Raw genomic sequence first — 13,311 nt, forward strand, 5'->3', positions numbered from 1 at the left:
CTTAATCCGAAGCTAATACGTGGCCATGGCTAGAGAAAAGCTGGAAATTAGTTTTAGCATTTCAGCACAAGGGGAAATACTTCGATTTTCTGTTTCTTACCAGCTTCAGTATCCTCTGTCCCTTTGTACATCCCAGATTCTGAGGAGATACAGGCTATTTACTTGGCAGAAGCCTGTGTGGGTTTTGAGGCCCCCTGACCCTGTGTAAGCAGATGGCCCTTGTAGCATCCCAGCTCTTCTCTGACGTTAGGGTCGTCTCCAGTTTCTCTGGCACCTCTTCGGTTCAGCCAGTTGAATGTTTTGGGATTTCCCCATCAGAGCTCGCCTTTTCGGTACAAATTTGAAAATATCATTACCGTAGAGTTTACATCATACGCCAGTAGCTTTCATTCCTAGCCTAAAGGAATTCCTTCAAGGGAACACAGAGAAATAGCTTACTCGTCCTCAAGGCCTTTGCATCATGAATACGAAATTTTGTTTTAGTATTGTGAGGGAGCGTGGAAAGGGAGCCTAGAGAGACATGCTTTTCGGTCTGTGACCCCAAAAAGGTGGGGGAAGGAGGGGAAAGAAGGGAAAAAGTAGGCAAATGGAGACGGTGGAGGTGCGAGTGCCTCCTACTAAATCTTGTTTGGGTTGGTTAACGAATCGAAAGGAGTGAAGAAGAGGAGGATGTATCAGCTGAATGAATCCTGTGGTGGTTGGTGGACAGGTAAATATATTGGTAAAGGACTTGGAGGGTAGATGGTCCCTTTGCCTCCCTGTCCTTCGGCTGATCTTCACAGAACAGAGAACACTAGATTACCGGCGGGTGGCGGGGAAGAGGAGGTGAGGCGGGAAGAGAGAGACTGTAACGTGACGAGTGGGCGGGTACCTGGAGGATCGTGGGGGGAGGTAACATAAGGGTGCCGGGTGCTGAGGTCATGCCGAAGCCACTCTTTGTCTGATTTAAAACGTGAAGGGCATAGAAAGACTCACTGCCGTGGAGATGTCACTTCTTCCCAGCTGGATCTGCTGATTTGGTGCAGTTCTGATCAACATCCCAGCACGTTATTCTGTGGATAGTGACAAACCCTTTCTAAAGTTGATGCAGAGAGGCGGGAGACCCATAATAGTCAACACGGTGTCGAAGGGGAAGAACGAAGCTGGAGGACTGACGCTGCCCGATTGCAAGACTTACTGTAAAGCCACAGTAATGAAGATGGTGTAGTGCTGGCAGAATAACAGACAGACAGATCAGTGGGCTAGACTAGAGGGCCCAGAAGTAGACCTGTGTGAGTGGAGTCCCCTTACCTCTGACAAAGGATCATAGGCAGTCCAGGGGAGCCGAAGTAACCTCTTCCACAGATGGTACTGAGACAGCTGGGCATCCGCATGTGAAAAAAAAAGGGAATCTAGGCACACACTTTACACCCTTCACAAAAACTGACTCGGGTGGATCATAGACCTACCAGTAAAACCCCAAACTATAAAACTCTTAGGTGATCACGTAGGAGAAAACCCAGATGACCTTGCTGGGGTATGGTGATGCCTTTTTACTTCAATTTGGATTTAATAAGTTTTTACCGTCTAAAACGTACAGTTGGTGGAATCTATTCATGCGTCTTCGCCAGCGGCCGGGGCATCTCCGTCCTTGGTGTTCCTGGTGTAAATAGCTTGAGCTCTGTACTTTGAAACCAGTTTGATAAATCCTTCGCTAAGGAGCTCCCGGAGGGCTGCCTTGGCCAGAAAACCTCAAATCCCCGGTGTCTCAGGACGGACAACAGCTAGAGTCTGAGCTTATAGTTGGGAACGGCCTTCCGGAGTTTGTCATGAGTTGCTTTGTCAAACAAGACCAGGTTATGGAGCTTGTCCCAAACTTGGCCTTTGGACACTTCCTTTTGGCCTTGCCCCCAGATTTGTTCACTGGGTCTTTGTCTTTTTTGGCCCACTTTCTGGCATCTTTCTTCTTCTCGTCGTCCTTGGGTGGCATTGCAAAGCTCAGAGAGCAGCGGGTACCCCTGCGGGCCTTGCTGAGATGTTGGACCAAAAGTGGTGACGCCTTTTCAGACACAACACCAGAGACACAGTTTGTGAAAGAAATAGTTGATAAGGTGGACTTTATTAAAATGAAAAACTTCTGCTCTGTAAAAGACGCTGTCGAAGAGAATTAGAAAACAAGCCACAGGTTGGGATTAAATATTTGCAAAAGACCTATCTGAGAAAAGACCGTTGTTTAAAATACATAAAGAACTTTTAAAACTCCACGATAAGAAAACAGCTCAATTAAAAAAAAATGGCTCAGAGACCTTAACAGACGCCTCACTGAAGAAGGTATATAGGTGGCAAGTAAATACATAAAAAGGTGTTCCACTTCTGTGTCATGGGGAAAATACATATTAAGCGGCGAGAGAACATGGACCACGGCAAATGCTGGCAGGTATGTGGAGCCACGGGAACCCTAACAATTGCTGGGAATGCAAAATGGTAGAGCCACGTTGGAAGGCAGCGTGATCGTTTCTCATAGAACTCAACATGCTGTTCCATTTGATCCAGCAGCCATGCTTCTTGGTATTTATCCAGAGGAGCTGAAAACTTCTGTCCACAACGAAACCTGTACACGATGCGCATCGCAGCTTTATTCATCGTTACCAAAACTTGGGAACAACCAAGGTGTCCCTCAGTGGGTGAATGCATAAACTGGGACATCCAGATAATGGGATAGGATTCAGTGCTAAAAACGAAATGAGCTAACGAGGCACAAAAAGACATGGAGGGACGTGAAATGCATATTACTAAGTAAAAAAAAAAAAAAAAAAAAAAAAAAACCAATCTGAAAGGCTACATCCTATGCGATCCCAGCAACATGATATTCAGGAAAAGGCAGTAAACTACGAGGACAGTAAAAATACTAGTGGTTGTTCTGGGAGAGGCGAGAAGAACAGGCAGAGCACAGAGGATTTGGGGGACAGTGACAGTGTTCTGTATGATCCCATAATGATGGGTAGGTGTCATCATCCATCTGTCCCAACCTGTAGAAAGTACCACGTCAGGAGCGAGCCGTCAGGTGAACTGTGGACTTTGGGTGATCATGATGTGTCGGTGTAGGTTCATCCTTGGTAAGAGCAAACACAAACCACTCTGGTGGGTGTTGTTGATAATGGTGGGGATCATGCTCACGTGTGGACAGAGAGTGTATGAGAAATCTCTGTCAGCCCTCTCAACTTGACTGTAAGCCTAGGACTGCTCTAAAAAATAAAGTCTCTGCCATTTGAAATTTCTTCCTGTCCTATGCTCAGAAAATAAGGGAAAAATTCGTATTCGTCTTTGTATCGGTGCTGTCTGGCTCAGTAATTGACAAACTACACTGCCTGTTTTTTTCCTAAGTAAGGTTTTATTGGAGCACAGCCCTGGCTGTCCATCTACGTGTTATCCAAGGCTGCTTTTATGCTACAGTGGCAGAGTTCAGTAGTTGTATCAAGGACCAGGTGGCTTGTCAGCTTAAAATATTCACTATCTTGCCATTTAAGAAAAAGTTTACCAACCCCTAGTCTAGCTTCACAGCTAGAATATAGTAGTTTGTTTTTTTTTTTAAGTTTATTTAAATAATTTTGAGAGCGAGAGCACATGCACGGGGGTGGGGGGTGGGCAGAGAGAGAGAGAATCCCAAGCAGACTCCATGCTGTCAGCACAGAGCCTGACATGGGCTTGATCCCATGAACTGGGAGATCTGACCTGAGCCAAAAATAAAGAGCCCAATGCTTAACCGGCTGAGCGCCCCCAGGCGCCCCGTAGAATATAGTAGGTTCTTGATAAATACCGAAGAAAGGGGAAGGAATGTAAAGATTTCCTCATAAAGAGGAGGGGCAGAGCGCATTAGATACTGAGGAATACTGAATGGTCCATATACCAAAATATTGCATATTTAAATGTGTTTTACAGGACACCTGGGTGGCTTAGTCGGTTAAGCGTCCGACTTTGGCTCAGGTCATAATCACAGGTCGTGGGTTTGAGCCCCTCATCAGGCTCTGTGCTGACAGCTCTGAGCCTGGAGCCTGCTTCGGATTCTGTGTCTCCCTCTTTCTCTGCCCCTCCCCTGCTCACGCTCTGTCTCTGTCTCTCTCTCTCAAAAATAAATAAACATTAAAAAATAAGTAAATATGTTTTACTAATTTGCTGACTTACAAACTTTACGATTGCTTAGTGACATTTAAGAATTGTTGGTTTAGTTTAGAGGGAAAAAATTGATTATCAGATGCTCTGTTTGTTGAAGAGTACTAATTAGCAATATAGCAGTCTCCTATTTGTGGGGTGTTTTTTTTTTTTTTTTTTTTTTGATAGCTAGGGGAGGGGCAGAGAGAGAGGGAGACGCAACTAAGCAGGCTCCGCGATATCAGCACAGAGCCGTACACGGGGCTCAAACCCACAAAATGTGAAATGGTGACCTGAGCCGAAACCAAGAACCAGACGCTTAACCAACGGAGTCACCCAGGCACCTCTCCTATTTGTCTTTTCTTTATCCGGTGTTCATTTGGCAAAGATTTCTGGGTAATTCTCAACGCAGGAGGATATTAAGCAAGAAATTGTGGAGAATAGAAGTATGTATTGATTCATTCATTTCTTCATCCAGTGTTTACTAAGCACCTGCTATGTGCTAGACACACACTTGACTAGACATACAGGGAGCATTCTGGAGAAACAGGTATGTAAGGATTAAAAATATTAAGTAACTACCCAGGATTACTCATCTACTAAGTAGCAGAGTTAGTATTTGAACTCAGATCGTACGCCTCAGATATGGTAGAAACCCTTTCACCATGCTGTTCTTTCTCACAGAGGAAATATTAAAGACAAAATTAGCGTATCAGGTAGAGGGAGCGGTGTGTGTGGAGGTGAGAGAGTGAGGTTGCGACATGGTGTCTTCAGAGAAGCATCGCTTTTTTGTTTTGTTTTTGTGTAATGTGTAGGATCTTTTGAGAAGAGGTGGAGAGTTGTATGTACTAAGGAGTTTGGACTTTATTTAGTAGAAAATACAGAGTCACCGAGTAGATTTTAAGCCGGGAATTTACACAAAATAATTGCATTTTGGAATGATCCTGGTGACGACATGAGCAAGGAGGTCAGAAGGATACAAATAATCTCAGCGAAACCTCTCTCTAGGTTGCGGTTTCCCTATACAGAGGCTGGAGAGCTGAAGACCCGGCCTCTGGGGAACATGGGCATTTTAGAGAGACAGACGAGCTCATGAGCACCAGTAAGGGGCGGTTGGCCATCAAGGAAAGACACCGTTTGAGGGCAGGAGTGGTGAACGCTGTCGGGATGCGAGAGAGACGCCCCGAGACCCTGCTGTGGGTGGAGGCCGTCAGGTCCTGGTGACTTGAGCCAGACAAGTGTCAGTAGAGGGCTGAGGGCCGAGGCTGGACTGCAGTGGATTGAGAAGTGAATAGGGAGTGAGGAGGTGAAAACGTTGATGCAGGTTGCTCTGCTTAGTAATTTGACGACGACAGGGAAGGGCAGAAAAGGCAGCGGTGGGGCCGGTCAGTGGAGGGAGGGTTTTTGGGAAGTGGGCGGACAGGCACGAGGAGCAGGTTGAAGAGTAGACGGACGGAATCAGGTCCTGCAGGGAGGAAGTTAAGAGCCGCTGCGGAGAGGAGGCGCGGAGACTGGAGGGAACACGCTGCCGTGTGTGGTTTCTCCCAGATGTCCAGCGCCTGGCGGGACGCTCGCGCACGACATCTGCCCCAGATGTTGGGATGGATGGTCAGAGGTTGGGTTGCAGAGATGAGGGAAGGGGACCGTGGTTGGATGGGAATGAAGGCAGGAGAGAGGACGTCTGGAGGAGATCCTGGTGTGGTGGGTGTTCGTAATTGTCGCCGTGGGGAACGAGAGGGAGAACCAGCCAAGTAAGGGGCCAAGACGGGACCGAAGACCCGAGGACTTGCACGAGCCCAGCCTGGTAGCAGCGGACCCTGTTGGGGAGCTTTCGGTGGAAATCAACAGTAAGCGATTACAAGCTGGGAGAGGAGACAAGCCGCTTCGGGCTGATGGGGTTTAGGATTACCACCTGGAGAAGAGCTAGGGTTTGAAAGGGGGTAGGAGAGGCGGGCCTTCAGGGAAGAGCGGGAGCCAGAAGCTTGGTTGGGGACGGTCCTTTATCTGTCCTGACCTCCCACTGGCTGTGGTTCCCGCCACTACGCATTGCAGCTCTTCAAGGGATCGGTTTGTAAGTTGTAACATCTCCGTCGTTTCCGCCCACGGCAGGATTTACGACCAGAGGAAAATCGATGAGAATGAGAACAACGGAGTGCTCAAGAAATTCTGTCCTCACCACCTGGTAAGGTTCACGAGGGGCCGGTGGTTCCAGGCTTCCCCGACTCAACCCCAAGGCTGTCCCCAAACTTGTCGGCCTGGCGGGTGGAGCTTGGACTTTGGAGTCAGACCCCTGGACTTGAATCCTGGCTCCACCACTTACTGGCTTTGCGGTCTCCGGCAGCCGCTTCACCTCCGTTAGCTAGGTTTTCTTAGCGACAAAGTGCGGAGGTAAAGATAACTGCCTTGCCCCGTGACGGTGGGGCCGAGTGAGATAGGGCGGATGTAGGATGGCTGGCATCCTACAGAAGACGGCCAGCCGAAAGCCCTCTCCCCCGAGGCGGCCACGTTTCACGGGCTGTACTCCTGTCCGTCTGTCTCTTCTGCTCTCTCACTCTCTGGGAGAAGATGTAGGGGAGTTTGAAGGAAAACCTGTTTCCTGAAGGTGGTGTGACAAGTGGGGGGGTGGGGCATCAGTCAGTATCTGCTCCTTATTGCAGGTGAACAGTGAGTCCAAAGCAAACATCACCTGTCTTGTGTTCAGCCACGACGGCACAGGTACGTGCGCAGGGCCCGGCTCCGAGGCTGGCGCGCCCCCTCTGTCCAGGGAGCTGCCGGGCCAGTGAGGCGCGTGCCCTCCGGCGCTCACCGCCGTGCCCTGGCTCCGAGTGGAGCAGCTGGGGAGTAGTCGCTGCTGGTGAGCACACGAGCGGGAGGACACAGCAGACGACCCCCGGAGGCGCCGGGCGCCACCCGCAGATCAGATTTCGCAGCGCCCGTCCCGAAGCCCAGGCTCCTTGCCTGAGCAGGTGCTCACGCCTTCGGCTCCTCCTCGAGTCAGTGGGTGTGACCTTCCTGAGCATCCTGCTACCCCTGGGTTGGCAGCGTGTTCTCAGTCTACCCTGGACACCTGACCTGCCTGCCGTTCCAACCGAGTGAGATGGGTGCCATCCCCGGGTATTAGGAGGGGGCACTACCGGCCAGAAGCTGCACCCCAGCCCCCGACTCCTGGTCCCGGCTGTTTTTCAGCCTTTGCCTTCACTACTGTCTGCTTGTTCTTGGCAGAGCTCCTGGCCAGTTACAACGACGAAGACATTTACCTCTTCAACTCCTCTCACAGCGACGGGGCCCAGTATGTGAAGAGATACAAGGGCCACAGAAATAATGCCACAGGTGAGGCTGTCTTTTAGTTGCTGTCCGGTGGCTTGGAGAACTGCAGTGTTTCAATCAGGTTGTGCAGATAAGAACTACCTGAGGGACTTGGCAGGGGGAGGGTGTCCCTGATTAATTAGCCGGGGGTTTTCACGGGCCTGCTGTGCTCAAGCACGGAGGGCCCGAAGCCCCTCGATCCCTGCAGTGAGGTTACTTCCTCTGGGCGTAAGGGGACGTGGGTGACTATTTTTCCTGGGGCTGCAGGCGACTGCAGGCTTACCAGGCTTGTCGGGGAGGCTGGGAAAGCCGTCCGCTGCCGGTGGTACCGAACTGCCTGAAATAGGGGGGAGCTGCTCACTCTAGGGTGGAGGGGGCGGTGGGCCTCTGGGAGGAGGCAGAGGAGGAGGGTGGTGCTGGGGGCTCCTCCCCAGTCTGTGGCGGGAACGGCCGTCTGGGTTCTGCGTGCGGCTGCCTAGCTTCGCCGTGCCACGGACTCACTGCCGACCTTTCGGAAATGCCGAAGCGTGGCTTCCGTCTTCAGACATCTGATTCAGCTGGCGTGGGGTACAGCGTGGTTGGAGTTCTCGAGAAGCTCCCTACTGGACTCTCGTGTACAGAAAAGTTGGGGTGGCCACGGCTCTGTTGCTGCCACCACTCCCAACAAGTATCTGTCATGATTTTGACTTGGAGGGACGTGTCCTTTCCTTCCGAGTGAGTGAGGAGAGCGGGAGAACTTGGGCTTGGAACTTAGTCCACGGGCAGCCAGGGCGAGGGTGCAGCCCCGTGCTCAGCGCGGAGCTTGGGCCCCCAGCTCCCCTAGCCACGTCCCAGAGTGGAGCCCTGTTGTTCAGTCTTGGGTACGGGCGCTTCTTACGGGCAGCTGTGGCATATTCCTCCGTCGTCCTTAGCCCCACTGCCGGCCCAGGAAGCACTGACGGGGTCCTAAGGAAGCACACAAACCAAGGATGGGCCGGGAGTGTGGTACAGGGCTGCCTGGTCGGGGGATTCAGGCCGGGACAGGTAAGGCATTCGTGAGGCCGGGGGTGCCCCGCAGGGTATAGACCACGGTGATTGAGGCTGCCACCGAGGGACCGGAGCCCCTCTGCCCCACGGAGCTCTTCGAGGGACTAGAAGCAGGCCCTGGGAATGGCATGACTCTTGCTCTGTCTGTTGTATACGCACAAGCCCTTGATTTGGTTTGTGAAAATGAAAGGGATTCTGTGGCTCTTTGCTGACTCGGAGTTTGTGAATAACTAAATTCCCTATGAGGTAAATACATACAGGCCCGATGCCAACTTCCGTGTGGTTTCTTCCCTCGTTCATCGTTTCAGTAAAAGGCGTCAATTTCTATGGCCCCAAGAGCGAGTTTGTGGTGAGCGGCAGTGACTGCGGGCACATCTTCCTCTGGGAGAAGTCCTCCTGCCAGATCGTGCAGTTCATGGAGGGGGACAAGGGAGGCGTGGTGAGTACGCTGTGCCGGCCTGGCCGGCTCCCTGCTCTTCTCGCCATTGAGGTAGGTGTTCGCAGGGCCCCCGAGTTCACTGTGGCGGCGCGATGCCCTGTCTTGGAGTCTGGCCAGCCACATCGAAGGCACCAGGGGGTGCTGAGGTTTGCCTGGAATGTTTTCTCCCGTGTTCTGCCTTCTGCCCCTCTGAGGCATGGTTTGTTCGGGAGAGAAAGGGACTGTAGGGAAGAGCCTGTGGCCTGAATGCGGGGTCTCTAGCCATGCACCTTTTCTGAAAGGAGAGCATTGGAGTTCGGGGCACTCCCATCGTGCCCAGTGCCAACGGGGTCTCCGTGCCACGTGCCTCATCCCTTAAGAGTAGCCGAGTAGGCATCTTGACTGGATCCTGGGTCAGTGGATACAAGGTAGAAGGAGCACTTTTCAGGCAGTTGGGAGAGTCAGAATATGGTCCACACATCCTTTCGTGGGGCATTCGATGTTAGGTTTCTGTCAAGTGACAATAACGTTTTATTTATATAGGAGAATATCCTTGTACTTAGGAGATACGTATTAAATACGTAAAGGTGAAATGTCATGTTTATATTTAAATGAATATAAACCCATAACGTCTACATTTAGATAGGGACAGAGCAAATACGGTGATTTGTTGTGGTGGTGGTTTAAATACTGACTGAGCAGCCTGCTGTACAGCCCATGAGCAGATCACAGTCTGCCTGTCCTTTGAATTCCAGACACCCTTCGTAGGGGTAGGGCAGAAAGGAAGCATGAGGGGTCCTGAATTGGGGAGTGAAGTACGGTCAGCTCTTAAGATCCATCTAGCTCATCATATATTTTTTTTCTTTTTTGAGACCCAGACTCTGAAAAGGAATTTAGTGGCTTCCTATTGTAAGGTTTTTGGACTGCAGAAGATCTGAAAGAGGCAGTTTGGGAGACTGCCTTGTACTGCTTACCCGAGTCTGGTTAGGAGCCTCTCAGGAACGGCTGAGACAGCTTGGTCTCTCTCCCTTTTCATCCCGTCTCAGCTCCGGGCAGTTGCAAAGAGCCCATCTCTTCATGAGGTGTCCAGACAGTGGTGGTAGAATTTAAAATGGTGCTTTGCAGTCAGGCTCCCTTTCTTTGTGTGTTTCTTGCCTTCATGTGAAGCTCTTTCAGGTTTTTTTCTGGTTTTGTCTAAGTTTTCGGGACCTGGGGCCAGTAGAGATCCCAGGCTTCTCTGGCCTGGACGCATGTGGAGAGGGTGTGGAGCTGGAAGGTGTATCTCACTGTTGCCCGCTTCCTGTCCTGCCCTTCCATAGGTCCTCCTCTATCATCTGCAGTGAACAAACTAAAACACTGGAGTCTTCATGAGAATTCTGCAGTAGGCATGTAGTCAGAAGGAAGTCAGAAGGGCCCAGTGAATCCTTTCTAGATCATAAACTGTCTTGCGTTCCGTTCCGGAGAGACGCAGGGCCGAATGCCCTCTCCCAAACCACTCTGCAGGCCGGTTTGCTTTCAGCTCTGCCAATATCAGGGTCTGATGGGTAATCCAGGTTCTCAGGTGGAGAGGGCAGCCACTTGGGATAGGCGGGCCCCACGCCTGGATCTGGTGGTCACGAGAGTGAGAGACCAGAACAAGAGATCTAGAGGCTGCACCCCGAAGAGCGTTTCCCAGCTTGTTCTTGTCCCCATGTGAGCTTGATGATCTGTGTGTTCCCACCTGGCCGCCTCCGTGTTTTTGGCCCTAACTTCCCCGCAGCTGCTCGCCGGGCACCAGCCTCCAAAGAAGATGCATAGCAGCTCATCGTAAAGTAGAATATTACAGCCAGAAGGGATCTTAGAAGTTATCATCCGCCTTGCCCAGGTCTCTCGACTCTGGTTTTGCGTCAGTCTCTAGTCCTTTCTTTGTTCCCATTTAAGGACAAGGGGGTGGGGTTGATGTTAAAGGACAGTCCTTGGTCCCCCAGAGCACTTCACTGCTCTGTCCCATCCGCGTATCTCCCAGCCCAGGCCTCTTGAGGCTGGAGCTCGTCGCTCCGCTCAGGTTGTTACTGACCGGGTAGTGCTGGCGTTCAGACGGGCCCGGCCCAGAAGCTCTCTGTCGGCTCCCCCTGCAGGCTCCAACCCACGTACTATACGGTATTGACTGCTGTCTCTCTTGCCTTTGGCTTTGTCCTTAGTCCCAAGTTCCAAGGAATTTTTTTGATTTTGCTGACTTGCTCCAGGAGAGGTAGTCAGGGTGGAGGGCTCCTCAGGAGGCGGCGGAATGATCTCTGGTTTGTACGTGTAAGTTGTCACGTATCTTTGGATAATAATCTCCGGCAGTGGAGCTCCTGTCTGGGGTCTCCTCATGCCGCAGATGCTGAGAACTGTCCGCACTACCTGAAAAGAGCCCCAGTAGAAACTTCGCAGCGAGCTGATACGGGGCTTGAGAGAAAGAGAAGAGGGGAAACGTGGTTTCTGCTTTACTCTCAGGCTCGGGCTTCACTTCAGTCTTCTCTGAGCATTTATTTACTTGTAAAATGGAAGAACAAAGACGATTGGAAGCCCGGGTCGGTATTATTTTCCATGCTGGCCCCAGTTTCCCCTCAGCTGCGCTCTCTGCGTGTGCAGGCCAGGCAGAGGAGGTTGGTCCAGAGAGAAGGAAAAGATAAAAGAGGCTTTTTGCCAGGGGTTGTTTTTTTGGCCTACGGGGGCAGCTGCAAGGCGGGATGGGATGGGGGGGGGGGGTGCGGGTGAGGACTGGCTAGGGCCACACCCTCTTCCTTCCGGGTGCCTTTCCTATCTATTCTTCGGCTGACTAAGCCCCAAAATGCTTTAGCAGCTAGATCTGGGACCAGCTCTTCCAGTGGCCCTGGGAGCTGCCTGCCCTGCCCTGCCCTGCCCTGCCCTGCCCTGTTTGGAAGGCTGATGTTTCCAAGTTAGACAGCAGGGGGCATGGGTGCCCCCAGACAGAAGGAAGCTGCTGAAGCCAGAAGGCCTGCCTGTCTGCCACAGTCCCTTTCTCCTGCGCAGTCACTGTACCCAGAGGTGGTTTAGATTGATGCCGTGGATGCCCCAGGAAGCTGTGTTCCTACACTGTGCCACCCTATGGCTGAGCCTGTTGGGCTTTCTGGGTGCACAGCAGGATGCCGTCGCCCTGGGGCGTGCAGGGTTCTCCAGCATCCGCGTGCCTCCACTGCCTCACCCCTCCCCAGCCTGTGCCTCCCTCCAGTCCAAGTAAACCGTGCCAAGTGAATGTGATTGTTCTCTCTTTTCTGGGGGCTCAGCGGCAGCTGCTGCTTTCTTCATTTTTAAAAATTTATTTGCCATTTGGTGAAAGGCACTGAGATGTTTTTTTTCCAGCCTTGGGCAAGTTGGGACTGTGGAATCCGGAGTAGATGAGGTCATCTGGACCTCATTGCCTTTTTGTGAAGCCAGCAGTGAGCTTGGCCAGTCACCCGCCTGCCCCTGGGGCTGTGTCTAGGGCGAGGCCACCCCTACCTATACCTGGGAGATGAGAGATGGGCCTGTTCTATCTACCCAGTCTGTGTCCAGCGTTTCTTCCACCCCCAGGGCCCTTGGCCTGCATTCGTGGTGGTTGGGCCCGCCTTCCCAGCACTCTCTCAGCTCTGATTGAGGAATATGTTTGGCTCAAGGTGAGTAGTGGTTTTTAAGTCCTATTCCCATATACCCCTGAGCCTGTGGTTTCCTTTCCTCTTGACCAGGTAAACTGTCTTGAGCCCCACCCTCACCTGCCCGTGCTGGCAACCAGCGGCCTAGACCATGATGTCAAGATCTGGGCACCCACAGCTGAAACTTCCACTGAGCTGACGGGGCTGAAGGATGTAAGTAGCTGACTGCGGAGGTCCATGTTGCACTCTGAGTCTAACACCATCCCCCACGCGGCTGTGATTGGCCCTCGGGGAGCATCCCCTGCGCAGGGGTCCAGGGGCAGCTGTGGAGTGCGCCGAGTTCACGGCGGAGTGGGGAAGGGGGGGTCTTTCGGAAGAATCGTTCTATTCTAGAGCTTCCTGACCTTCTCAGTGGATAAACCTGGGGCACCCTTTCCTAATCTGGTCTGGCTCCCCTTTGGCTTAACGGCTCCTGGAGGACGTTTTCAGGGGGATGGGGCGCCAGTCCCTTCTGATCAGGGCTGGGGTCCCTAGTCATTACTCGCCACACTCACCCCCAGCACCCTCTCCGGTTCAGGTGATTAAGAAGAACAAGCGGGAGCGGGATGAAGACAGCTTGCACCACACTGACCTGTTTGATAGCCACATGCTCTGGTTCCTCATGCATCACCTGAGACAGAGACGCCACCACCGGGTAAGCTGGCGTTGGGGGGTGGGCGCCCGGGGGCGGTGACCCCGCAAGGGTCACATGTCCTAGTGCACACTTCCTCGCCATTTTAAAAAGCGATCGGGTGGTTGTGGTTGGGTTGCTTATCCATT

At 52.1% G+C, this 13,311-nt stretch overlaps 1 protein-coding gene and 1 pseudogene across 4 annotated transcripts in view; one reads left to right on the forward strand and one right to left on the reverse strand.

The window, feature by feature from the left end:
- The window catches only part of DCAF8 (DDB1 and CUL4 associated factor 8), a 41,661-nt gene that overhangs the window by 25,911 nt on the left and 2,439 nt on the right, over positions 1 to 13,311 (forward strand). For all 4 annotated transcript variants that reach the window (XM_042977050.1, XM_007092367.2, XM_007092366.3 and 1 more), the window contains 6 exons: positions 6,238 to 6,310; positions 6,786 to 6,843; positions 7,351 to 7,458; positions 8,769 to 8,899; positions 12,586 to 12,705; positions 13,070 to 13,186. In XM_042977050.1, coding sequence (XP_042832984.1) covers positions 6,238 to 6,310; positions 6,786 to 6,843; positions 7,351 to 7,458; positions 8,769 to 8,899; positions 12,586 to 12,705; positions 13,070 to 13,186 — 607 coding nt within the window. The remainder of the gene's footprint in view (positions 1 to 6,237; positions 6,311 to 6,785; positions 6,844 to 7,350; positions 7,459 to 8,768; positions 8,900 to 12,585; positions 12,706 to 13,069; positions 13,187 to 13,311) is intronic.
- LOC102952293 lies at positions 1,594 to 1,969 on the reverse strand (annotated as a pseudogene).

This window comes from Panthera tigris, chromosome F3, assembly GCF_018350195.1.
Source record: "Panthera tigris isolate Pti1 chromosome F3, P.tigris_Pti1_mat1.1, whole genome shotgun sequence".
NCBI classification, from domain to species: Eukaryota; Metazoa; Chordata; class Mammalia; order Carnivora; family Felidae; genus Panthera; species Panthera tigris.